This window comes from Panthera onca, chromosome B1 (genome assembly GCF_046562875.1).
Source record: "Panthera onca isolate mPanOnc1 chromosome B1, mPanOnc1 haplotype 2, whole genome shotgun sequence".
NCBI lineage: Eukaryota > Metazoa > Chordata > Mammalia > Carnivora > Felidae > Panthera > Panthera onca.
Genome location: NC_138342.1, coordinates 95035513 through 95062766, shown reverse-complemented (window position 1 = coordinate 95062766; position 27254 = coordinate 95035513). Strand labels below are relative to the sequence as shown.

General features: G+C 37.6%; 1 protein-coding gene across 50 annotated transcripts in view; it reads right to left on the bottom strand.

The window, feature by feature from the left end:
• The window catches only part of ANK2 (ankyrin 2), a 670685-nt gene that overhangs the window by 72472 nt on the left and 570959 nt on the right, over positions 1-27254 (bottom strand). For 28 of the 50 annotated variants that reach the window (XM_078445807.2, XM_078445808.2, XM_078445809.2 and 25 more), the window contains 6 exons: positions 26537-26734; positions 21176-21274; positions 20372-20470; positions 15044-15142; positions 14007-14105; positions 5398-5470 (listed from right to left, as the gene is read on the bottom strand). In XM_078445807.2, coding sequence (XP_078301933.2) covers positions 5398-5470; positions 14007-14105; positions 15044-15142; positions 20372-20470; positions 21176-21274; positions 26537-26734 — 667 coding nt within the window. Of the gene's footprint in view, positions 1-4158; positions 4213-5397; positions 5471-14006; positions 14106-15043; positions 15143-20371; positions 20471-21175; positions 21275-26536; positions 26735-27254 lie in introns of all 50 variants that reach the window. The other 22 variants (XM_078445806.2, XM_060654351.3, XM_078445805.2 and 19 more) reach the window with 1 other exon arrangement.

Here is a 27254-nt window from a genome sequence, read left to right as displayed (position 1 = left end):
GTATTACACATTGAGCTAAATTTCATTTATGCAAAAATATTTTTAAATATATGTATTATAAAGAAATAGAATTTTATTGTTTAAAAATTCATAAATCTGATAGCTCTAAGGAAAACATGAGTAAAGTTTTTAAAATTATGTTTGTTAAAGTGGTCTCCACCCCACCTCCAGCCCTTACATATATTTTCCTCTTCAAAGTGTTCCCTCACAAAGCAAGATGTAACAACAGATAAATAACAATATAGTCAAACACAAAATGCATGATGTTTGTCAACTTTAAGAACTAAAAAGGTCAGGGGTGCCTGGGTGGCTCGGTTGGTTGAGCATCTGACTCTTGATTGCAGCTCAGGTCATGATCCCATGGGATCGAGCTCTGCATCGAGGTCCACGCTGAGCATGGAGCCTGCTTAAGGTTCTCTCTCCCCATCTGCCCCTCTCCCTCCCTCTCTTTCTCTTAAAAAAAAAGAAGAAGAAGAAGAAGAAGAAGCCCAAAAGGTCAGAAGAGAGAGAGATCACTTTAGGATGATGTGGTAGGTTCAGTAGTCTCCTTCCTAAAATTTCATGTCCATTTGGAACCTGAGGATGTGGCATTATTTGGAGATATGTCCTTTACAGACATAACTAAGTTAAGGACCGAGATGAGATAATACTGGATAAATCCAATGTGAACATTCATATAAGAGACAGAGAAAGAGACACAGAGGAGAATGCCATGTGAAGGCATGCCATGTGAAGGTTGAAGCAATGTGTCTAAAAACCAAGGGATGAACACCAAGAATCACTGACAGCTACTAGAAGCTGGAGGAGACAAGAAAGACTCTTCCCTAGAGCCATTGGAGGTTAGTATGGCCCCACCATAGACTTTTCACTCCCAGAACTGTGAGAGAATAGGTTTGAGCCACTAAGTTTGTAGTAATTTTTTGTGGTATTCCTCGGAAATTCAGTAAAGCTGTTGAAGCACTCACTGAAGAAAGCTGAAGAAGCTGATTATTTGTTCGGGCTCAGTTTTCATGGGCAGAGATTGTCAGTACTTCAGGAGAGAGGCTCATGTGTAAGGGGTCACGGAGGGCAGTAAAAACAATATGAAAGAGTAATAATCATCACTTATTTAGAGAATACTATGTGAAATAACTTGGCAATAGTACACGTTCATGTTGGTGAGCAATGGCAAACAGTCCAGAAAGAGAGTGTCTGAACATAGTGATAAAATCAAGAAGCTCAGACATTTTGTTATAGGCCTTGTAGGATTTATTTGTTCCTCCTATTTCCCCCTCTCTTGTATGATTGGTACATTTTTACATAGGAGTGCCTTTATAAGTCAACTAAGTTGGGTGCCCCTTTGTTTATTTCTGGGGGAAAAGATTGTAAGATCAATTCTAAGAATTGGTGTACCGAAACACAGGCTTTGTCTGGTTTGGCTATAAGCCTAAATTCTTTCCAGAAAAAAAAGTACGCAAGTTTTGTTAACATTCGGGAAGTCTACTCTTATTTATGCAAAGGTGAAGGGAATAGCTGGATGCAGAATCTGTCATGTAATACAAGGAAGAAGTGAACAGCCTCACAAAGTGTCAAGTGTTCACAGCAGAAGTGTGTCCAATGGAGATAATAGCAGATGCCTCTACACTGCATCATAACACTGCCCTTCTGGAGTTCTCTTGATTATTATTAGTACACATCATTCCAGAGAGCCAGTGGAGAAGTTTGTACAAACCATCCAAACACAGGAATATACGGGGAAAAAACTTTTTTTACTTAAAAAAAAAAGGAAACAATTGTTTGAGTATGTGGGACGGGAGTCATGTTTCTACAGGTATTTTAGTTACATAAGTGTTAGGACCCCTGAGCCCCACTATATAACTTACTGCTGTGGAGCTGAGTCAGCAAAGGCGGGGATCAGCTCATGATCCTATGAAGATGTAGAGGATTACTCTTACAGCTCTGTTTTCATCTGCACAGTACGATACTCTCGGACTGAATTCCCATTTCCACCTTTTCCTCCCATTTGCCTGCCATGTTGCTCCACCAGGACTTATTTATAATATGACTGAGCTATTATAGCAGCTTTCATACTGGGCTTACATTCTCCATCCAGCACTTAATGGCTGTGTGCTGTTGAGCAAACTACTTAATGTGTTTAAGTCTTAGTCCTCTCATGTTCAGGTGAGCCCTTCCTCACCTGAAAAACAATGAGGGGAAATCCATAGCCTATCTCATGTGGATGCCATGAGGAGTAAATGAGATAATGCACCTAGCATTGTAGATGCTTAGCAAATATTCTCTCTTCCATCAAATATCTCCTTCCTTCCAATTTCTTCCTAATACACTCGTTTAGTGTATCATGGCTGGCTTAATCTTTGTAAAAATTAGATATGTTTCACTCATTAATCAAAATTTTTAATATGCCCTAATTTCCCAGATTTTTCAGTTAATAATTCAACCATTCCACAGCGAAGCCCGATATGTTTTAATGCATTAGCCAAACCGAATGACTGGATTATTTTGCCACTCTCTGTCTCTCTCTTGCACTTTCCTATCTCAGGACCTTCCATACTTCCACACTCCTTCTCTACTCTCTAAAATCTGTGTCACCTTCCTATTGATCTCTCCATTTCAGCAAGTCCACGGCACTGTGCCAGGTCTCTCCTCCTGGCCTTCCAGGACAGATATGAACAGTGATGGGATAGTGCCTGCAGTTACACTTCATTTAACTTCTACATTATCTCTCCATATATGTTTCTAACGGCATGCCCTATGCCCACCTTTGATTCCCCCGTGGTACAGGGATAGAACTTTATAGACGATAACATCACTTTTACTATCTGTGGACTGGATTCATGAGTGGATATCCTGATTACTATAACAAGTTAGCTTGAAAGGACATCTATACTTGGCTTGAATATCCTTTTGAATTTTGAAACACTACTATCAAAACAGATTTTTTAAAAAGGCAGGAATTGACTAATACCTTCAAAACACACGTGGCTGCACCTCGTCCATATGGATAATAGGTTCCACAAAAACATTTTAAGCACACAAAACATTAAAGGGTTGGCAATGTCAACCAGCCAAGTTTCTTTATACTAATTCTTGCACTAAAAGTTACTTCACAATACTCAAATACTGTATATCCTACACATAAAAATTATTCAACTTGAATTTCTTTCTTGGAAAAAAATGTTACTAAGCGTTTGGCTATGTCTAAAAAAAAGAAAGCTTCTTCTCTCACTGTAAAAGATATTCTTGATCATTAGCCAATATTTCTCTCAAATCAAGACTTTTATCACTAATAACTCTTAATCTATAAATGTTTTAACAAAAGTACACAAGATGTTATAGCTACATCTTACATTATGCAATGAGCAGCTCCAAGAAGCTGTTTCACATAAATGGAATTTCTATAAACCCACTAAGTACTCTGAATGCATTAGCTATCAGAATTATTTAATAATTATGTAGGAAATAAGGAAATTAAATAATCACTAATTTATTTGATCTATAAATTCAGATTTTCATGTAGCAGATTTGCTTAAAGTGGTGCCAAATGTACCTTGAATCTTTCTCAGTGGATAGAATATCTTATTCATTTTTCCCTATATGCCAAAGCTGCCCTAAATCATTTTAAGAGTTACTTTTTCTTTATTCCTAGCTACCTTCATAAATCACATAATAGCTATCCATTTCATATATTTTTAGCCATATCTAAAACTTATCTCCATCCAAGAAGGACATGAAATACAATCAGTCAAATCATCTTAGTTTTAACAGGTTCATGCTAGTTAAATGTCAACTTATCAAAGAATTATTTTTTTTCTCTGAATTTGTATTCTAACAAGAGACCTAGTTACGGAAAAATATTTATATATAATGCTCATTAGGTAATTTAATTCTACTAATAGGTCTCAACAATTTAATTCTAATAATAGGTAGCAAACTCATTAGTAGTAAAAGCAGGTTATGGCTTTAAGCTTCCAAGTTAATAAAATCCACACACTCACATGCACACATACACAACTCCATCCGTATTAGACATGCTATTTCAAAAGAAACAGATTAGTATTAGGCACCCAGATTTAAATAGCATGGAAGTTGCTTCTCTCCAGTTAAGAAAAATTAAGAGCAAAAAAAAGCTTTCACTCCAATCCCTTCCTCTAAAGATACCTGAATCACTAAGCGCTTCCCCATCAATAAAGTTGTCACCGAACTGTTTAAAAGCTGTTAAGAAAGATGACCCCAGAAAACAAAATATGCGCATATATGGATGCTGAAAATTAGCTGGCAAGTGTTAGGAAGGAACACAACATTATTATAATACTTGGAACTACTACCTTTGGCCATTATTTATTTATACTAATACAGTGACCAAACGTGCTCAGTCTTGTCGTAAGTTCTTACAAAAGCTGAGATACGTCGGTGCCTGTTACCAGTAGGTGAACAAATTGGTTCCAAATAACATCTCAAGTGAAGTTTTACTTTATGGTTCTATCTTGAGGAACCTAAAAATCTGCTTCTAATATTTCTTAGTAAAAGCAGTTATTACTGACACAAGTACTATGATCTATGGCAATAATTTTTCAAACATATACATTTGACCAAAAGCTGTACTATTGAAATTTGGTTGCATGCTTCATTACGTACCTCATTAGCTGCATGCATGATTTTTTGGCAGCGATATTTTTGTTCAAGGAAAGTCAGCTGCTCTAACTGAAGTGGAGGTAGGGAGCAACACACTCCCTACCCCACTGGTATTACATTCCAATACCCCATCCTCCCGCCAGGCAGACCCTGGTGCTCCTTTTAGAGCCCTAGCCTCTCACACTTTGAAATCCACCACCTTAGACATTTTTTATCAACTCTAAGACTATATAGGACATATGCGATGACTTAATCAAATTCTTATGTTGAATTAGTATGACTTACTAATTTTAACCTTATCTAAGCCTCCTTTCCTCTGGACTTAAAATATATTCTGTTCATTGGAACCAATCAGAAACAGAGATTGCTCGAGATACCATTGAGAAAGTATACTTTTAAGGGCTTTAAGAGTAACTTTGAAAGTGTATTTTAACATAATTAAAACATACATTAATAATAATTGTATTATCAGGCAGATTTTTTTTCCACAGTTGGCCAATTTCCAGTGCCTTTCCACTTTTTCAGTCCTGTCATTTAGTAACACATTAAAGATAATACCCATTGAAAAAACAGACTAATTGCTATCCTCTCTGCCCCAAATGGCAAAAGTGTATGTTCTGAAACAAGGGTGAAAAAGTGATTTTAAATGTTAAGATGCTGTCACTCATACTCACTGCACCAGCTTAGTCCCTGAGAAAAAGGATGGCTTGCTTGTCTTTGTGTAAGAGAGTGACAGATGTCACAGAAACTGAATAAAATTCTTACCCTCTTCATCAGAAACATCAAGAACCTCAGTCATCGTCTCAGGAACATTTAGCTTGTGTTTTTCCGTAATAGTCTGCAAAGGAAAAAAAAATCATTAATATACAAGTTAAATTCCAACACAAGAGCAAAAGAATCACCGAGGAGGTCACATGGACAGCCTCAGCAAGCCATCCGTCCCTGGGCATTTCATCTTCCCACATGCATGTTTGGAAGCTTCTTTTCTTATTCTCTTTCATGAAAATTCCTTTGTTCTTTCTGAAGGTATACGATCATTGACTCCAGTGAAGTTGTACAAGAGGAAGTTCATTATTCTGAGTACCTTTTTGAAAATAAATTCTTTAGCAATGGCATTAATAATTAGTCATATTGAGAAAGCAGATTAACGTTTTCAGGGCTTCCCTAAAACAAACTGAGTGATGTCTCCAGAAAAGCTTTAAAAAGAAGCAATGAACATATGTAATTTGTTAAAAACAAAGCCATCGGAAAAGAAGTTGCAAACAAGGTGAAAGACAAACTGGGCAGAAAATGTGACGCATGTCTTCTGGGACCAGAGGATCCATGGGTCTACGGTTCTGGTTTGTCGCTTGTATGCCTTCCACCAAAGCACTCCAGAGCTGTCAAGGCCACTGCCTGCCATTCCTGATAGGCAATGGAAGGTTAAGAGACCAGGTTCTGAAGACTGGCTACCTGGGTTCAAATTCTAACTTCATCATTTATTAGCTATGAGGCACAATTTCCCTGATATCTCTGTGCCTCAATTTTCTCATGTGTAAAACAGGGATAATAATACTAGTTCGTAAAACTGTTATGAAGATTAAGTGAAATAATGTAAATAAGAGTTCTAAGAACAGTGCTTGGAGCATGTTAGTACTCAAATACCTGCAGGCATAACATCATTATTATAACTGTAATTCAATATTAAATTCATCCTAAAACTGAAGAGGCTCTGAAGTTTTTAGTCATTCAAGGCACTCAAGAAACATTTAGAATGCCTACTGCATACCAGGCACTGTTTCAGACATCAAGGATATAACATAGTTAAAAAAAAAAGACAAAAATTCAATCTCACTACTTGAAATATCACCTAAAGACAGTCAAGTCTCAAGCTCATATCTCTAGTGTCTGCACTGAAAATGTATTAAGTGCATCGACTGGCATTTTAACAGGAACTCTAAGTCAAATTTTTAATTAAAGCCACTAAAATACAATAATAAACAGCTTGTCTCGGGATGTTAAACTTTGCTACATAAAGAACAGACTTGTTTTAATGGCTCCAATGACCCTATCACCAGTTCTTTTCTTTCCCAAAGCAGTAGAGAACTTCAAATATGTTTACAGGGTAAGTCAACTAATTTGAAAATATATTCACATATACATGTATATCTGTGTGTCTAGAGGGACTGATGAACTCACCGTGCGATACTACCTGCCCTTTCAGTGGTCCTGTATCTCCTCCGAGAAAAAGCAAGACGAAGTGGCTCAGAAGAGCCAGGTATTGTAGAAAGGAGAGGCAGGGAGGCCTCATCTCTCACTCCATGTTACAGTCATGTTCACAGGTAACGTTCTCTTATACCTCTAAGTTTTTCCATGTATTCTTTCCTCTACCAGAAACATTCTTCTCCCTCTTTTCTTGGGCTCATATTAGAAGTAACTTCCACGGAGAAACATTCCCCAATCCGCCCTGATGAATTTTTTTTTTAACTGTGACTATCTGCTGTTATGTACTGTTACAACTACATCATACACAGCTGTATGTGCCTTTATCTGCTCCCACAGAAGAGCGTGGGTCATTAACGATATGATTGTTTCCACAGAACCTGAAACGTAGTTAAGTGCTTCTCAAATATACACTGAATAAACCAATGATACAAAATTATGCAAAATATGTTTTAAATCCACATAACCACTGAATAGACTTTCTTTTGGGTGACAAAACAGTTAAAGAATGGGAAGAAACTGAGAAGTAAGTCTCATGTCATCCCAATGAAGCCACAGTCGAAGATTAAACTACTATATTCAGCTTTCCTGCATGTTGCAGATGGTGTTTAAAGAATTCCATAATGTCTTATTCACCAAAAACAAACTAAACTTTAGGAAAAACAAAAGCACCCATTCAAAATTCTGGATAATAACAGGTGGTCAATAAATATTTGTTAAATGAACAAACTTAAGAGGACTATCATCTACTTATTTCTATATTAGTTTATAAATTTAACATGAATAGACTAAAACCTATGTTTTATATCAAAGGTTTTCAACTGTAGCTGCTAATTAAAATCAGAGAAAATTTTAAAGCACTGTCACTTGGATCCCATTACAGAACAATTAAATAAGAACCCCTGAGAGCCCAGCTATGAGTATTTTTATTTTTATTATTTTTTAAGTTTATTTATTTTGAGGGAAATTGAGAGAGACAGAGAGAGCATGCAATTGAGCAGGGTTGGGGAAGAGAGAGAGAGAGAGAGACACGAGAGAGAGAGAGAGAGAGAGACACAAGAGAGAGAGAGAGGATCCCAAGCAGGCTTTGTAATCATGGTACAGAGCCTGACAGAGGGGCTCTATCTCACAAACTGTGAGATTGTGAGTTTAACTCAAGAGTCAGAGCTCAACTGACTAAACCATCCAAGTGCCCCAACTATGAATATGTTTAAAAAGCTGTTCAGATGGGTCTATTGTGAGCTCAAAATGGAACCCATTTGGAGAAGGGTATAAACTGCAAAAAGTGATTTGCATTTAAAATAGAGGAAAGAGACAGTGACATCCTATTAAACTATGATATTCTATTAATTTTTAAATAAGATTCTCAGTGTAAATGATTTAAAAATGTGAAGGGATATCTACTATACTAGACTACTCCAGAAAGTTTATTTTGCAGAAATGTTCTAGAGTATTTGCCCTTCAGAGGTCATGTTCCACAAGAGGATGCTTCTGTATTTGAAAATAAGTGACAGAAATATTTTTTAAATGATGAAGTTAACTTGCCTGATATTCTTAGTTTGTATCTTCAGACACTGATAATAGGACTGTATTTTCTTTGAATTTATAAGAGTGGAAATAGCTTTGCTTTAGTTTGGTCATTGAATACTATCAAAGTTATTATCAGCAAATATAGGTGGCAATCAAAAATTAACACACAGTGATCACATTGGTCAAAGATATTTTTCCGTAAATATAGTAAAAATGCCCTCCACATGCAATGTAGTCAATATAGTATGCATTTGTTCGTGATGTAGTGCTTGACCTTTAGAAGGCCATCAATAAATACATGTCAAATGCACAAATAAGCCCTCCTACTTATGAGTAATATTATAAGAAATGAATACATATTTCCCTTTAAAAAGAAGTGTCCTTTGAAAACTTGATTATCAAAACATAAATATATGGTTTCATACAAATGCATCTGAATAGTACATAGAAAACAAGGATATAATTAAATGATCACGGGCTTCTCCTCCTGCTATAGAATCTAAGATTCTGTAATCAAGATTAGAAACCACTCCAAAGTTAAAATGGTGCACAAGGCACAAATTTAATCCTATGTAATTAAATGAGATAATATGGCAATATAAACAGGATATGATAGATGGAAGGCTTAACAATGAGTTTTTAATATGCACTATGATGTGGGAAAGATGTAAAAAATAAAACAGGCGTCCTTAACGTGCTGTTTTGTGAATAATAGATAATATCTGGTTTATTTTAAGCAAAAGAAAGTGTGTTTCACTGACCTCTACTTAGCCCACATCCCTTGTCAACCATTTCCTTTGTATCACATACTCACCAAGTCACCACAGCACGATGAGTGGTCTTGGCTAGTATGCCACCTTCTTTTTTTTTTTTTTTTTTTTCAATGTTTTTTATTTATTTTTGGGACAGAGAGAGACAGAGCATGAACGGGGGAGGGGCAGAGAGAGAGGGAGACACAGAATCGGAAACAGGCTCCAGGCTCCGAGCCATCAGCCCAGAGCCTGACGCGGGGCTCGAACTCACGGACCGCGAGATCGTGACCTGGCTGAAGTCGGACGCTTAACCGACTGCACCACCCAGGCGCCCCATAGTATGCCACCTTCTAATGCCCACACACAACGGCTCCCATCAGTGGAGTTACGGGCTAAATTTGGTTTTGTTCCCAAACCTATTTATACCAATTGTACATGTTAACAGAATGCCTGTAATAATTTAAATAGTATGTAAATAATATTTTTCTATAAAAACTAATGAAAATGGTTTGGAAATCTCAACATAGGTGAGTCACCAAAAATAAGTGCTACTCAGGTCTGGCTGAAACAAGTCTACAGAAGATTAGAAAGAAAAAAAAAAGTATGTCAAAAGTTTAAAAAGGTTCTGCACTCAGCATAGTGTTGCTTTATGATAATATACTTTGCTTTAAGTATACATTGCTTTAAGATAATATACGTGATAATGTTTAAGCTTTAAGATAATATACGTTGCCTTAAGATAATATACTTGATAGTATTTAGATCAAGATATAGTTATCAAGATATAGATACTATCTATTAAGATACATCAAGACATACTATCAAGATATAGATATAGGATATATACACAAATAAAACATAGTATGTCATAATGATGTTTTTTTTTGCGCAAGAATGATCATTTAGCCTTCTTTTAGTCAATGGACCTGTATTCAAAAAAAGATCTTGACTCCACCTCAAAAGGTGTCAGGTAACTTCAAATGGATGTATTGCATTGCTGTTGTTATGATTCCTGTTTGAAATGACTTACAGCATTAGATAAGATTTAGGACACTGCATATTTACATTTCCTTAATTTCTTGTCAAAAATTTCCCCAATGTTTAAATGCTAATGTAAATATAATGTCATTTTTATTTTAGTAGCTTATTCAGTAATTTATGATGTCATTGTTATTTTAGTAGCTGAATCAGTAATTTTTAGTCTACACAACAGTGATTATATGCAACTTAAAACACGATCATTTCTGAAATTATGTAAATAACACAAATAATCAATGACAGCTGATCAATAAGTAGAGGGATGAGTCATAGCTCAGTCTTCCAAACTGCTTTAGGTAATTGAGCTTGTCGGCTTCTGATGCCAGAAATGTGTCCCCCACACTTGGATGTCCATTCTGGCAAACACACAATGATTGTAATCCTGGGAGAATGCTAAACTGCCTCACATCCCCCACTGGGTCTTACAAAGTAAAGTTAGAAAAGCAAAGGTTAAGGAAACAAACCACAACTCCAGAATGTCTCAGAAATTTCTGAAGCAGTGGCTTCTCCCTTACAGACTGCCGCCTTACTCTTCTCTCTACACAATGACTTTATTCATACTTTGGGGGAAAGAACTCTGGAAGGAGGATTAGCATGGGAAACTTTCTTTCATGGAAGAGAACTCACATGGCTGCTCAAATGGCACATCGTATGAATCTACTTATGTGAAATTTGTACATTTGTTGTGTAGCTGTAATTCAACTATTACACTTAAATGGTGGTAACATTAAATTTAATTTTATTAATTTTACATAATTATTAAATGGTCTCTGCTATTTGCCTATTCACCAGTGAGTAGTTCCAAATTGTCCTTAGTGAATCTGCAGACTTTAGAAAATAATATTGAATATGATACCTCCAGGAAGATCAACAAAGAACACTATTGAAGTGGGTTGTTTTTAATAGAAAATAAGGTGAAAACACTTCTTTTAAAAGAAAATTTTAATGTTTGTTTATTTTTGAAGGAGTGAGAGACAGAGCGTGAGCGGGGGAAGGTCAGACAGAGAGGGAGACACAATATCCAAAAGCAGGCTCCAGGCTCCGAGCTGTCAGCACAGAGCCCGACATGAGGCTTGAACTCACAAACCGTGAGATCATGACCTGAACTGAAGTCAGATGCTTCACTGACTGAGCCACCCAGGCACCCCTAGATTAAAATACGTCTTTCACAAAATTCATGTTAAGCTACTTGTAGTAAAGTCAAGATCAGTTACATCAGAGTGATTAAGAACATGGTCTTCAGAATCTCACAACCTAAATTTGAATCCTAGATCTACCCTCAATGCCTGCCATATCTGTAATCGCTAAATATTAATTTTTAATATCATTAAAATTATGTTAACATGTGATAACATGCTTCACATAACAATATGTGAAAAAAGTATGAATGAAAATCTCTTCCTAAAGAGAGGAAGTGCAAAGTAAGAAGGCCCACATAATAAACAGGAGTAAGTTCGTATTTTCAATCCTTAATCCCAAATTCCATTTCACGAAACAATAAAACTCACAATTCTAAGAGAAGAATTCAATACCGAGAGGCAGAAAGCAAAAATAGGGCAGCATCAAAACATGTTACCAATAAAATTAGCTATTTAGATAAAGGGGGTACTTGTTTAGTTACTGTAGGCAATGACTTCTCGTCCCAACTAAAAACAAACATGCTATTATGTTTTACATTTGTTTGTTGGCTTTTTACCTAGAAACTTGATTTCTAAGTATAGTGGTTGTGATTGAGGAAATGCTCAGCTAGGCAGTGTAAAGAATCATAGTTACCAGAAAAAATAAAAAGCCCACAGCTCCAAGAGTAGTTTTCGTATTCCACTAGAGCATATCTCTACATGTGGTAGAGATATGACCACATGTCTAATTTCTGAAAGGTATCTGAACTTGTTTAGTGATAGCATTTAGCAAGCTAATTGCTCCTGTTTTCAAATATAGAACTATACAGTTAAAATCATTCACTCTAAGTAATATTTATGAGCCTAGAATCCCTTTGAAACCAGACACGTAAGTCCCACAGTTCTGTTGATGTTAAGGAAGAATTTATACTCTTACAAAACATGCCTCATTCTCCACTCCCATTAAACTTTAAGCTGCTGGTTGGGGAGGGGAGGGGGTTGGTGGTGGTAATGTTTTCACCACTAACGACTCTTCAGTACTCAGCACAGACCCCAGGGCATATTTTTTATCTAATAAATATTGAAAAAATGAGTTACTTAAAGAAATGAATGGAAAAGCAGATCAAATAGGAAAAAAAAAAAAAAAAAAAGCAAGCTTGCCATCTAGTGGTCACTTGATAAAAATGTATGTACGTGATAACCAGAGCATGGAAAAGCTAATAAAGTTGACAGAAAACATGACTTCTAAGAATTGATGTGCTTGGCCACTAAATCTTGCCACTAAAGCAAGATTTTACTTATCTGTGATTTATACATTGTTTCAAAGTTTCCAAATAAAGACACATATTATAGGTTCCTAATATGAAGATTTTCCTCTTCTAGTAATCATCTAGTAAGAAAAAGCCATTAAGATTCAGCCACACATAACAATTGAGAAGTACAGTGATAGGCAGTGGCAAGACTTGTTTTTTCTCCTATATAATTTATTGAAGCTATACCTTAAATCTTTAAACAAAACATTGTGGTGCACTAGCTGAAGGTTTTAAGATTCTGCTTGAGAAAACAAGCAGTACTATTCTCTCCCATCTAAATTCAGGCTGTGTCTTGCAGTTCATTAATAAATCATACTCCACTCTATTTAAAATTTCACATCAAACCAACTGTATTCCATCTACCTCAATGTTGACAGGGGCTTGGTGTCAGTCTGAAGAATAAAATTCCTTTCTTTTTCCACATATCTATCAAAATAAACAAGTGTTCTAAAACTATATGCATCATTGCTCGCTTAAGACATTTACTAGAACCCCATCCAGATTTTTTTTGTGTTGATTTATGATCTTATTGTCTCTAAAGAACATCTAATGTTCTACTGTCGCTCTATTTTTCTATTTTAAAAAGAGAAATTAAAGAGCTGTTGTTCTTAGAGTTCATGCTTAAGAAAAAAAGGTTAAGAAGTAAGTTCAAAGAGAATAGCACTTCCACTTTCGGCTGTGAGTCTCCCTCTTCCGAGGCCTCCTTTAAGCTTTGCTCCAAATGAATAGTAAGAGAGCCTTACAACTCACTATTACCATAGCCTTCACTCTCCTAGAGCTTCTCTGGCAAAGGGCAGTGATTATCACCGCTTCTCCTAAAGAATCAGCAGTCATATTCAAAGCAATACAAAAAAATTAAGCATATATATATATATATACTCTGTCATGATACAGATATAGTTTACCTACTAAAAGTACAATCAATTTTCTTTTTCAGTAAAGGAATAATCAGAAATAAGAAAGTGAGGATGAACTGTTCTCACGGGAATGCATTTGATCCAGTCATGAGCCCAGCATCTGGAGGTTGAGGGTCTTTCCAGAGGCTGGAGTGACCTCATGGCTAAGATCAGAAGTTTGCTGTGGAGTGTCCTACAACTGTGCCCGCAGTAGGTGTCACACCCAACTACAGTGAAAGGGCAGAGCAGCGAAACGACAAAGAAGTCAGTCCGGGGCGGGGGGGGGGAACTAAATATAATAAAATTATGTTTACATTTTATATGGGTTGATGTTAACTAGAGGAAGCTAACACCCCTGTATCCATTGTGTAAATGTATTTATTACATCTGCATACTTCTATGTTCTGCAATATAGTCACCAAAAGAAGTTCAAAAACCAAAAGCTCAACGCGTTTTATACGTGAAAAGTGTGTGGCTTGAAAACCAACACAATGGAGCCAAAGCCCATCAGTTCCTTTTACTCACCGTGGTGGTGGTGGTGACCTCCTCCGTTACAACCTTCAGGGTGTCGACCACGGAGATGTAGCCCAGACGCTTAGCAATCGCCAAGGCAGTGTTGCCATTCTGGAGACAGTGAAAGAGAGAAAGAGTGAGAACTGAGAGGGAGGACTGCGCCCTGAGCCAATGAGCTCACCGGCTGCTCCGCATGAGCCAGCATTTCCTTCCAAAACAAGGCACAGCTTAGGAAAATCACTAGTTTTTACCATTACAGCTGAATCTCTTTGTAACTTCTTTAGACTATAGCCCAGGTCACCATGGTAACACAACAAGCTGCATCTGCCTGCTCTTCTAATAAGAAGCACTTGACGCTTTAACCCTAAGGTTGTCAAACATCCCAACAGATAATGCACTGTGTTTAGGAAAGTACCTCTTGATCGGAGAAGGATGCCTCCAAAAATTATTAGCAAGTATCAAATATTCTTACTCCTCATCAGAGGTCAGGCCATCTGCTGCAGGTAAGATGTTACCACAGGGAACTCAGTAACATATTTAGCTACAGCTGTGCACACAGCTCACGGTGCAGCAAAATAGCGCGAGCCAGCAACTCAGACTCCAGCCCAGGCCACTGGGGATCCCGGTTTGTTTAATTGCACCGCTTAGTTTACATTTCAATGGCTCCACATCCCGAAGAGCTTTGTCTAAGCCAGCAGCCTCGCAAACTGTGCTCCCTTAAGAAGGCCGGGCGGGAGGGGCGGACTCGCGCTCACATCTGAGCGCCAGCTGTAAGCAGAGCACGTTCCAGCAGCCTAGACGCAGGGCCCCACTCCCCCGAGAGAGAGAGAGACGGCTCGAGTCGGGCCCACGGCTCTCCCTCCCCGGGAAGCACTACCGGAGAAGTCACGCTGATTTCTGGAAAGGCTTTCCAGAAATCCCGGGCTTTCCAGAGTGCGGGGGTTTATCGAAGGGGGATGTGTCTGAACTCAGCTCAGACAAGGGGCCGCCAGGGCGGCAGAGGAGGAGGAAGCAGCAGCGTGGTGAGGGGCAGCCGGCGCCTGCCTTACCGCGGTCGTGGCGTTGGGCTTGGCCCCGTGCTGCAGCAGGACGTTGATGATGTGCGTGTGGCCCTGCTGGGCGGCCTGGTGCAAAGGCGTGTAGCCGTTCTGTGGGTGACGGTGGCGACGATGGCCCGACCATAGATTTGCAGCGGGAGAAGGAAAACTAGGTTAGCCTTCATTTTGAGTCTCTTAGTCTTATTTACAGCAAATCCATCAAGGATGCCTTTTATTTGGAGCGCAGTATCACCACCACCCCATTTCTCACCGGCAAATACTCCCTCTCACCTTATGGTCTGCTAAACGAAGAGAAAAGACTAGCTGATGAAATAGACTAACAAACTCCAAATTATAGCTATTATTATATATTAACTAATTAGCATTAAAAATGGGTATGCTGAGAGATTTCTAATGACAGAAGGGCATTATCACAATGATTTCTTCCCCGGGGAAAAAGAAAGAGTAAAATCTCAAAATCTTTTTAACGGAAAGATGCACAGGATATTTTCACAAGCCACTGCTTGTTTGTTAGGACTTTTCTAATAATCTTTGGGCCAGCGTTAGGGGTTCTAAACCAACGAAAGTAAATCGAAATCTTCCTTTCAAGAGAGCAGCTTTGACCCAAGAAGAGCACACTTAGAGAATGGAACATTTCGTTGAAAGCTGAGTGGCCCACTTTCAACAAAAAATGACTTTAAGAATTAGGTTCTTTTTAACATCCTAGTCTGAACTTCCTCATAGCTGAAAGCTCTGTAATCCGTGATTTGTGAGGAGCTGCTGGTGAGGTTAGTGGGAAGTCAGTCTTGCTCAGGACTCCAGCGGGTGGTAGGTAGGACACAGGTTGGTTGCATATTCATGTTAATTAAACAAAGGGCGCCAGAATCCTTGGAGGCACAACAAAGCATTACTATCTATTATTCATTGAACATTCACTTTGTGCCGGATACCAGACCTTATATTTGTCTTTTAATCTTTGTTATCATCCTAAAAGTGAAGGTGCTTGGTACATAGTTGGTGTCCCATAAACAATGAGTGACTGAGTGAATAGATGATTGAATAAATGAATATTTTTCTTCCTGTGTCAGAGGTGATTAAATGGAAAACAACAGTTAAATCATTTCTTTGTGATCATTCTAGGTTCAGAACCTGTATAGATCACAGTGGCCAATGGCTATCAGACTACTTTTTTATTATCTCCCTGCCTCATCCTGATAAAATTTCATCTATATATTTGAGACCCCATTGTCTGGGTTCTGAGTAGTCGATTCATACCATGAACTTGTAGGAATATATATCCCTTTATCTAGTGTCACTGCTGCCTCGTGACCAATACTACTCCTATCTACATGAAGTGTCTGTATGCACAAGGTGCCACATGATTCCTTCTATGCTTTTGCTGTGGCCCTTTTGTCCATGGGGATGTCCCCACATGTGTGTGAGTCTATCAGTCTGAGAGCCTTTCAGTCTAGAACATCATCAGCCCTGCCATGTTTGCTATTCATCCCTGCAATGGAATCACCCCAGGCAACCTGGAAATATAAACCGATTACAGGGACTCTGAGAAACCTACTATTGCAGGGACTCTGCTCTCAAATAAAGTAATTCATGGACATCTGAGAAGCATAAAGTAGTGATATTTTTTTTTCCCAAAAATTCTTCCTTTCCATTGTGTTTACAAATGTTCCACCAACCAAATTTAGTTCACCTCTTCAGTATCAACCAAGTTCAACAAGCATTTACTAACCACATGTTATGTGCTAAATAAGAGACACTGTGCTTCCATAAATTAATAATGTCAGAGTAACATTCTTGCCCCCAAGAGCTCACATTTTTCAAGTTGTCAATGGACATCATAGCCAGGAAAATGTCTCCCGGGCCTGACTTAATTTAACCTTTACCTGAAGCTTCTGGTGCATGAGTATATTTGCTAGGGAAGTCTGGAGGAACTCAAAAACTTTTACATGAACATTTGGTTGCAGCTTACCCATGGTCTTAGGCCCATTCTGCTAGGAGCTCTTGACCCAGTTCTACCAACTTTTAGCATATCCCAAAACCCCTCTAACCCTTCATTTTCTCATTTGCAAAATGGGAATGGCCAAGATTTCAAGTCTGGTGAAGGATCAGATGTGTTGTCTGTATAACTTTGATTTATCTAAAGTTATATATGCTAAGAAACATTATTTTGGTATTTTTTTTCTTTCTCATTGAAGAATTCTATGATCTTTGCATAATATTTCACAAAGAAAATTTTCTTTTACATGCTGAAGTTCTAAACCCTTTTCGCAAATTGATCATATAATTAACCAAATCTGGGTTACCTCAAGCTGATGTTATAGCGTTTCATTTTAATTTTAAGCAACTAATAGTCCCATAAAACAAGTTCACTTTTCTAAGTTCTTATACCAAATCATGAATGTTTGAGGGGAAAGGCAGTACATATGTTTACATTTTCACAGCAACAAAACAAATTTTTAGTAACCATAGTTACATGAGATGTGAGGCAGAAAACATAAATCCTTTTCCAAAAATGCCATTTGATGTGAAAAAAATTCTGAAGTGTTTATTAAAAGAACATCTTTTGATTTATGTATCTGTCCACTCCTCTGAAGACATATTAAAAGAAATATTTTCTTCCAGAAGCAAGTCAAATCTACACAGTTCAATTTTTAAAAACTTGAAAATTTTAAATGAGATTTTTCTCTCAACCAAATGTCTATGTGATTGTATATCAAACCCCAAGTGGGTAAATGACGTTATCTAGACAATATGTCTGGCTTGTAAATCTTATTTCAACATTGACACACTTAACAAAAGTCTACAGTAACTGTTTTCAAGTTCCACCAAGGTCTCATTGCAGAGCTACCATTATTCCTCTCAGAAGACCTGGATTCCAATAAGAATGTCTGTCCTGGGGGCGCCTGGGTGGCTCAGTCGGTTGAGTGTCTGACTTCAGCTCATCTTTAGTTTGAGCATCGGGCTTGCTGCTGTCTGTGCAGAGCCGACTTTGGAGCCTCTGTCCCCGTCTCTCCCTGCTCCTCCTGCACTCATGCTCTCTCTCTCTCAAAAATGAATAAACATTAAAAAAAAAAAAAATGTCTTTCCTGTACGCTTAAGTGTGATCTGACTCAGCAGAAATGGGATTGGGCGCTAATACCCAAGCATTCATCTTCGACCTTTTACATGATCTCCAAGTACAATTTCATGAAAAGTCCAGAACTGCTCAGAATCTAGGCAGCAGCTGTTCCTCCCAGAGTCACATGAGAAGTTTTGAATCTTAAATATCAATAGTAGTAGTTATGATTTTAAAAACAACTATTTTTCATTTGTAAATATGCTTATGTACAGACATGATTGTGCTTCTGCTTCTAAGAGGATATAAGACTAACTTCCAAAACTTACGTTTCTAATTATTAGCGTCTTTGAACGATGACTTTGAAAACTCTTGAATGCGCTCACACTAATTTAGTCGAGCCCACTCACATAGCTGCGATAAAGAATTTCTGATATACAAACTTAAATGAACAAACATGTAATTACATATTTCTTTGGACCAAAGAACCTGGACAGCTCTGCATTATCCCTGAGAACTTGCAACCCAGGCCTTACACACCATTGCCTTACTAAGCATTACCACGTGATAGTCCAAATGTGACAGAGTTGGTGGGATTGGTGGGGATGTAAACTGATGCAACCACTATGGAAAACAGTATGGAGGTTCCTCAAAAAATTAAAAATAGGACTACCATATGGTTCAGAAATTCCACTTCTGGGTATTTATAAGAAAACTAAAACATGAACTCAAAAAGATATCTGCACCCCCGTGTTCATTGCAACATTATTTATAATAGCTAAGATATGCAGCAAACTAAGTGCCCATCAATGGATGAATGAACAAATAAATACAATTGCACATACACACACACACAATGTAAATCATTCAGCCATAAAAATGAATGAAATCTTGTCATGTGCGACAACATGGATGGACCTGGAGGGCAACATTCTAAGTGAAATAAGTTAGAGAAAGAAAACACCATATGACTTCACTTCTGTGCAGAATCTAAACAAAACAAAATCCAAACTCATAGATACAGAGAACAAATTAATGATTGCTAGAGGCAGGGGGTGGGGAGTTGGGAGAAACAAGCGTAAGGTATCACAGGGTAATAAACATTTTTTAAGTGAAATACAATGGATTTAAAGTTTACATGATATTAAGTGTCCTGTGTTCAGCTATATCCTCTGTATTTAGAGGGCGAGATCCTTCCCTCAAGGGTGAAGAAGAGGTGGTTAGAACATACCCAACCTTTTATCATGCGTCACCAATAAAAACACAGAGATTTAGAGGTATGTACTGCTAAAAAAAATGTTGTACACGCACATTTAAACGGGAAGCACTATTGCTATTCACAGGGCATAGTATAGGAAAATACTGTTGTGAGAAAGTGAAGCACTGATAAGCTAGTTTAGTTGTAGGGAAGTTATGAAGTGGTCGTCTGGCAACTTAGTTCAGGTCACAATATAGAGACTCGAAAACAAGGAAAAGGATGACTAGGTGAGAGAAGTCAAGAGAAGGATTTCATAGCATGGAATAAATGTCAGGTAGGAGACTGAATGATGACTGATAAGATTTTAGGTACAGTGAGTTGACATTAATGACCTATAGCGATGTAGAAGTTAGATCATTATGCCATAGCTTTGAGAGCTTTGGCCCTGAGGCAGACTGTCTGAGTATGAATTCCAATTCTTCCAATATATACTCTGTGACCTTCGATAAGTTATTTAAATTCACAGTGTAAAATGGAGATAGGACTAGCATCTGACTATGAGGTTATTTAGGGATTAAATGATTTAATATAAATAAAGTCATATATAATGTATATGTGACTCACAGCTTGCATTTAATAAATATTAGTTTAAAAATTAAAAAAAAAAAAAGAAAGGCTCAGGGTCTAGGCTGCATGTCTACATTTCTTCATGTGGAAAGAGGGGGTGACAGGAAGACAGGCCAAGGCCTTGAAACAACATGAAGAATCAGCCAGAATATCAAAGTGTTCTAACAGGCTTTTATTGTATTCTGCAGTAAATTGTTAACTAGATATGAGCTACTTTAACTCTACAATAAAAGTAGTTCTGAAGCTAACCTACCTGGCTGTCAAAGGTTATGAGAATGAAAAGTCTCAAACAATTGTACAAAACTATATTGCTTATTCAAAATCACTTCAGAAAGAACTACAAAGAAAAAAAGTACATTTGTAGCTATGGTGAGCTAGTGAAGTGTCCACAAGGCAGAAGCTTTCTGCTTACAGAAAATAAAAATGAGTACACATATTTTACCTTGGTTTTTGCGTTGACATTCGCACCCTGCTTCAGAAGAAAGTTGACCATTTTCACATTTCCATAGTGACAGGCCACAATTAAAGGAGTGTAACCAAGCTAAAATAAATAAATAAATAAACAGACAGACAAATAAATAAGTACTCTTAATGGTTAATACTCAAGGAGAGAGGGATTAGGTAGAATTTCAACTATGGTATGATGGGTAGAAATTCTATTCCACTGTGTAAGTATTACTTAGCAGATTACTGACACTTTTTACGGATACAAATACGGACTGAAGCAGATCCCAGAGCACATGGAACTTCAGCAAAGGGAATTAGACACGTGTGTGACTTCATCTGACAAAGGCCCCAGAGAGACACAAATAACTGAATCTGAAAACAGAGATGAGAGATGGAGTCTGATAGCCGGATGTGGAAGAGATACATGAAAAATGTAGCTTAGGTGGGCTTGAAAAGTTTCATGGCATAGAGAAGGAAAAGGCAGTTTAAGACCAAGGGCTTGGAGGCAAGTAAGCACAGGAAGAAAACAGCAAAGTCACCTTGACTGGCAGAAGCAATAAGGGAGAGAGGGTGGACTTAAGCCAGCACTGTTTTAAAGGGTCCTGATATCACCATCTCCATTTAGACTCGATTCCAGCAAAACTGGAGAACCGTTATAGATTTGTGAGCAAAACAGAGTCATAATTAATTCAGAATGGACTTTTGAGGAGAGGGGCTTGGACTTGGGTGACCTAAATGGGGGCTACTGGGAGTTATCCAGTTCAGAACCTGTCACAGTATTCAAGGTGATTTGCTTTACCTTTGTGTGAGCATCCTGGTCAGCCCCATGCTTAGTAAGAATGTCAGCAACATTCACTTTATCTTCCTGGGCTGCAAGGTGTAAAGATGTGAGTCCACTCTAAAGAGAGAAGGGAAGCAAATGGGTATATTTGGAAAAGAAAATATATTTCATCATCTATAATGTCATAGCTATTAAAAAAATCCCAGAAAATTCACAGGGTCTCCCAGAACCTGCAACTTTTGATATCTAAGACAAACCCTCAAAGTTAATATGTCTTTCCATTTATGACCTATTCTCTAAGTTAATCAACACTTTCAATAACAAATTACATTTTCTACATTTGGGTACTTATAATGTACTTAAATATTTATATTATATATGATGTATTTATGTTATATTATAATGTGCTTAAAATAACTAAGCTAATAAGCTTCCAAACAACATTCTTTTTTTTTTAATGTTTATTTATTTTTGAGACAGGGCCACAGCACGAACGGGGGAGGGTCAGAGAGAGAGGGAGACACAGAATCTGAAACAGGCTCCAGGCTCTGAGCTGTCAGCACAGAGCCCGACATGGGGCTGGAACTCACGGACCGTGAGACCATAACCTGAGCTGAAGTCGGACACGTAACCGACTGAGCCACCCAGGCGCCCCAACATTCATTTCAAATCCATCTGTGCCACCTGCTGAAATTAGTTATTCCCTTAAATAATCAATCAACCAACTTCTACTTTATAACTGTAGCAATAATCTGTATTTTCATCAATAAAATATCGTCTCAATGTAAAAAGTGTACAAGGTTACAGGAAATGAGTTGAGAACAGTTTTCTCCAGTACCCAAGGATAGTATACAATCTTGGAGTTTCCTCTAAATACTAAATAAAAAGTGACCCCATCATTTTTTTTTTAAAATATTTTTTGTGTTTATTTATTTCTGAGACAGAGAGAGACAGAGCATGAGAGGGGGAGGGGCAGAGAGAGAGGGAGACCCAGAATCGGAAGCAGGCTCCAGGCTCCGAGCTGTCAGCACAGAGCCTGAAGCGGGACTCCAACCCACAGACTGTGAGATCATGACCTGAGCCGAAGTCGGACGCTCAACCGACTGAGCCACCCAGGCACCCTGTGACCCCATCATTTATATACAGCACCATAAATCGGCCAGCTTTATGTAAAATGTTTGGCATATACACATCAAGTAAATATTTTGATTATTTGTATATGCAACTAAAGTACAGTTATGAATTAATACAAGATGAAAGAAGAGGGAAAAGCTGGTTTAAGTCAATGCCACAATCTGGCAGCCTCACTACATGTGCAAGTAGTTTCTAACAAACAAAACTGACATTAAAAGAGTCCCTTTAATCATTTGTGTATTTAATGGGTATTTTCTGACTACCTTTCATATGCCATGAAGTGTTGTAGGTATTTGAATATATCAGTGAACAAAAGTTTCTTCCCTGTATGCTAGTTAGCAGTATATTCATTCCATGTTTCTCTCCCCCTACTATTGCTCAAATACCTGGGATATTCATCCACTTCCTGTACATCCTGCAGCTGTATACTGAGGTAGTTTCTTTATGTTCTGAGTTGTCAGCCCCCATCCACCTGCCCACCCCTACTCCCACCCCCACCTCCACTTTCCCAATTCACACCCAATTAGAATCGACCAGCCTCCCCTGACCATGGATTTGCAGTCAGGTTAGATTGAGACAGCTAAGCCATGTTCTTGAAAATTCATGATCTCTAGCCAGGGAATACTCCTAGAAATGGACAAGTCCTCTGACCTTTAAAAAACAAAATTAAAAAAATAAATGTACAGAGAGAAAAACATTCTCCAACTAGAAAGAAGTTTTTTTTTTTTTTTTTTTATTTGAGGCCTGGGGCTTTGAAATCCTTATAGTTTTGGCTGAGCTCAGCTTTGAGTTCTATAAACCATCAGGATGAGATGGAAGATAGACCTTTTGCATTAAAATGTGCTCACTTCTTGGGGTGCCTGGTGGCCCAGTTGGGTAAGCATCCAACTCTTAATTTTGTGATTTTACAGTTGGGGGAGTTTAAACCTCATGTCGGGCTCTGCCCTGACAGTGTGGAGCCTGCTTGGGAGTCTCTGTCTCTCCCTTTTTCTCTGTTTCTCCTCCACTTCCGCTCTCGCTCTTTCTCTCTTTCAAAATAAATAAACTTTGAAAAATAAAAGGACTTTTTTTTTAAGTTTTTCTCAAAATAAATAAATAAACTTTTAAAAAAGAGGGCTTTTTTAAAAGTTTATTTGTTTGTTTTGAGAGAGAGAGAGAAAGGGCGAGTTGGGGAGGGGCAGAGAAAGCCAGGGAAAGAGAGAATCCTAAGCAGGCTCCCCACTGTCAGCACAGAGCCTGATGCGGGGCTTGAACTCATGAACCATGAGACCATGACCTGAGCAGAAATCAAGAGTCAGATGCTTAACTGGCTGAGCCATCCAGGTGCCCCAAAATGTCCTTCTAAACAAATACTATACGGTCCTAAATTTTGAACAACATGAATATAAGGACAAAACAGATGATTCTTCCTCATTTTGAGTTTCTTCATATGAAAACAGCAAACATAAAAATATTTCTCTTTATGGACACAATTGGTCTTTTAAAATGTCATTGAAGTGACTACGAAGGGAAGTGATCATCAACTATCTCAAAGATATTTTAAATGGCATGTCAAATGTATCTGCTGTTTTCTATACTATTTGCAGAATAGATTTTCTACAATATAAGATTGCAAACTAACAGCCAAGATGAGAATCCTCTACACTTTTTTATGATAAAATTGCATACCTAAATCAAATTATGAAAACTTTTCTAATAAATCAAGAAAATAGAAGATGTTGAAGGACTTCTTTTCAAAAAGAGGAACTTATTTCCTGAGACGCCCTAGTGGACTCTACACCTGTTTTTTCATTATCACATGGTGATGGGATAAGAAATGTAATATAGTTTCTATATTTTAGTTCTTATTGAGAAGTCATCATTTGGAGAGTATGAAATTATTGATTTCAGTTGGTCTTGAATAGCAAAAGAATATATGCATGTTTCAAAAGCTTTGGAAAAATGTATTATTGGCTTTGCTTTTTACCTGCAGTTGCATTAGCTCATTATAATACCAACCAAAGAGTAAGGTTATATTTTTATAGATAGATTCTATATATTGTATTATTATTAATATATATATATAAGCGTATTCCCTAAAGTTTTATTCTAGTGACAAATACTTCATACCTTCATTTAGGGCAGCACTCAAATCTAATATTGAAATCATTGTTATGAAGATAACATAATTAGTTTGTGGTTCAGAATTGAAAATATTTCTTCACTGTGAAGTATGCAACTCAAAAATATTCATAAATATTCACTGACTGACTGATAAAACTCCCTCAAAGGAAGTAATATGTTTAGAAGAATACTATCAGAGAGTACATGTTAACTGATTCCAGATATGAGTACACCATTTTTACAAATTAAAAATAGCAGTATCAGAAGCATTGCATGATCAGTTTCATGAAATGCCTAGAGTTTCATTCTACTCAAAATTTTGCTTGATTTGTTTATGGATTTCTTGTGTTTATTTTCAAATGCATATTTGTTTTTAATGGACAATAAAAACTCTCTGCCCTGTTCATATACTGATGTTAAATGAAGTATTCTACCATTGGTCTCATAGTGAGAATATCCCCAGTAGGTAAATGACCACCTGAATGGCATGGTTTAGATGACCACAAGGAAATCCATGCCCCAGACTGTAATGACAGCTGATACATTGAATGTAAGGCTTAATCATGTTCATTCATGTTAAAATATAAATAAATATCTTTTGGAGAGCTAACTCTATAATTATTTCTGGCTATAAAAAAGGATCTGTGAGGACTTTAGATAGAGAACAGAGAAGTGTATAAGGGTAAGGGATTTACTGGAGCATTTCTGAGTGATAAAGACACAGAAAAGGACTCTAGAGGCATTCAAGACAACTGTCTTTTTCATAGTTATTTCTAAAGGACATAATGCTACATAACCTATTGGTAAATGTTATTAAGACCAATTTACAACTGAGTCTCCAAAAGCATTAATTAGCTCAACGGTGAGATGTAGAAAACACCGTATTTGTACGTTTGTGAAAAATCCTAAGAAACTTAATTTTCACTAAACCTATAACTTGTCTTACGTAAAGCATTAAGAGATCTAAATGATGAGCTAACTTGGGGCACCTGGGTGGCTCAGTCAGTTAAATGTCTGATTCTTGATTTCAGCTCAGGTCATGATCTCACAGTTCGTGGGTTCAGAGCCCTGCATCAGGTTCTGTGCTGTGTCAACATGGAACCTGCTTGGAATTTGTTCTCTCTCTCTCAAATAAATAAATAAACTTAAAAAAAGTAAAAATAAATATATAAATGATGAACTGACTTATAAACATAGGCTCCAACTTTTAGTTTCTCAGCAGCTGGCTCCAGGGGAGTATATGTAAGTATAATGTTTTACTATACATTAAATAGATAGGTAGGTAGGTATGCAGGCAGGTAGGTAGGTTGAGCTATAGATATATATATAGAGAGAGAAAGAGGGAGATGTATAGACAGACATGTACTTGTAAAGTCCAAATATTTTCATATTTGAATAATATCTTTTCCTCTTCTTCCTAACTGTTGCTCTATTACAGTTAATGTGCTTGTCCTCAGGAGCCATTTTCTGGAGAAAGGCTTAAATGACTGAGTTCTTTATTAAAAACACTAATTCCCTGGTCACCACCACCACAACTACCCAAGCTAGGCTGAAGTTGGCTATACAAACTTCTAGCGAGTTCCTTGTCCCCACCCCCCCCAACCTCTCAGGTGCCTCTGATGCTCAATCAGGCTCCAGAATGGCTTGGGTAGTGGCCATGGACCAACAGCTTAGAAGCAGTTGTTTGGGCCAGATCCCAGAGAACTGTCACCTCTCTCTGTATCCCTCACTCTTACTGTCTCTGTCTGAAATTTGGGATTATGACCGGCAGGTACTATGGCAATCTGGATTGACTTCTTAAACTGGTGATGTTACCTCTTCGGAGCTATGGGGTCATCATTTTGCTCACAAAACACAGAGAAGCAGAGACAGTAGATCTGCAGAGACAGGTAAATGAAACTGACTCACAGGGAAAAGTCAAGATTCAGAAATGTAGCCATATAGGCAGAGAGTCCGCTTCTTGCTTCCTTGCGGTTTCTTGTTCATCGGAAGACTTGACTGTTACTGTCCTTGAATTCTATAAGAGATCTCTATTTCCTTTTAATATATGCCCCATTTTTTGTTACACGTTATCTTTGATTGGTTTCTTTTTACATTCATCTGAGAGACTCTTGGCTAAAACAAGAGGCAAAAACAGAATACCTTGGTTGACATGTGAATATTGGCTCCCTTATCCAGAAGCAAGGTGACCATATCCGTGTGCCCCTCCTGTGAGGCCAGATGGAGTGGGGTTACTCCTTGCTTTGTTACAATGTTAGTCTCTGCTCCATAGTTCAGGAGTGTGGAAGCGATCTGCATTTGATTCTTCTTGGCAGCAATATGTAAAGGAGTATAGCCATTCTATAAACAAAAAACAAAAAAACAAAAACACAAAAACAAAAACATATATACATTGTAAGTTTAACATTTGCCTTAATATATATCTTTGCATATATATTCAAGTAGGAATATATATTCAATAGGAAATAAGAATCTCTAATCAATAGAAAAGTTAAAAAGTGAGTTTACAGTAGATCTAGATTCTTACCCATTAAAGTTCCCATCCAACAACACCCACTCGTATCTTTACAACCAACATCAAAAGGCACCCATTCTACTGTAAGACAGGTATAGATACAAAAACCCCAAAGCTTAACATCTCTTTTTATAATATAGGTTGTCTCCTGCAGAGCAACATAAAATAAGCCAGGTTCCTCTTCCCTATGACTGTCCTTTAAATACCTGGAAATGGTTTTCATGTCTCCCTTTACTCTTCTTTCCCAGGTTAAACTTCCCCAGTCCTTCAACTATTCCTGATAGAAGCCCCATCTCCAGACCTCTCCATTAAGGAGGACCTGTTCTGGACTGATTTTAGTTTGTC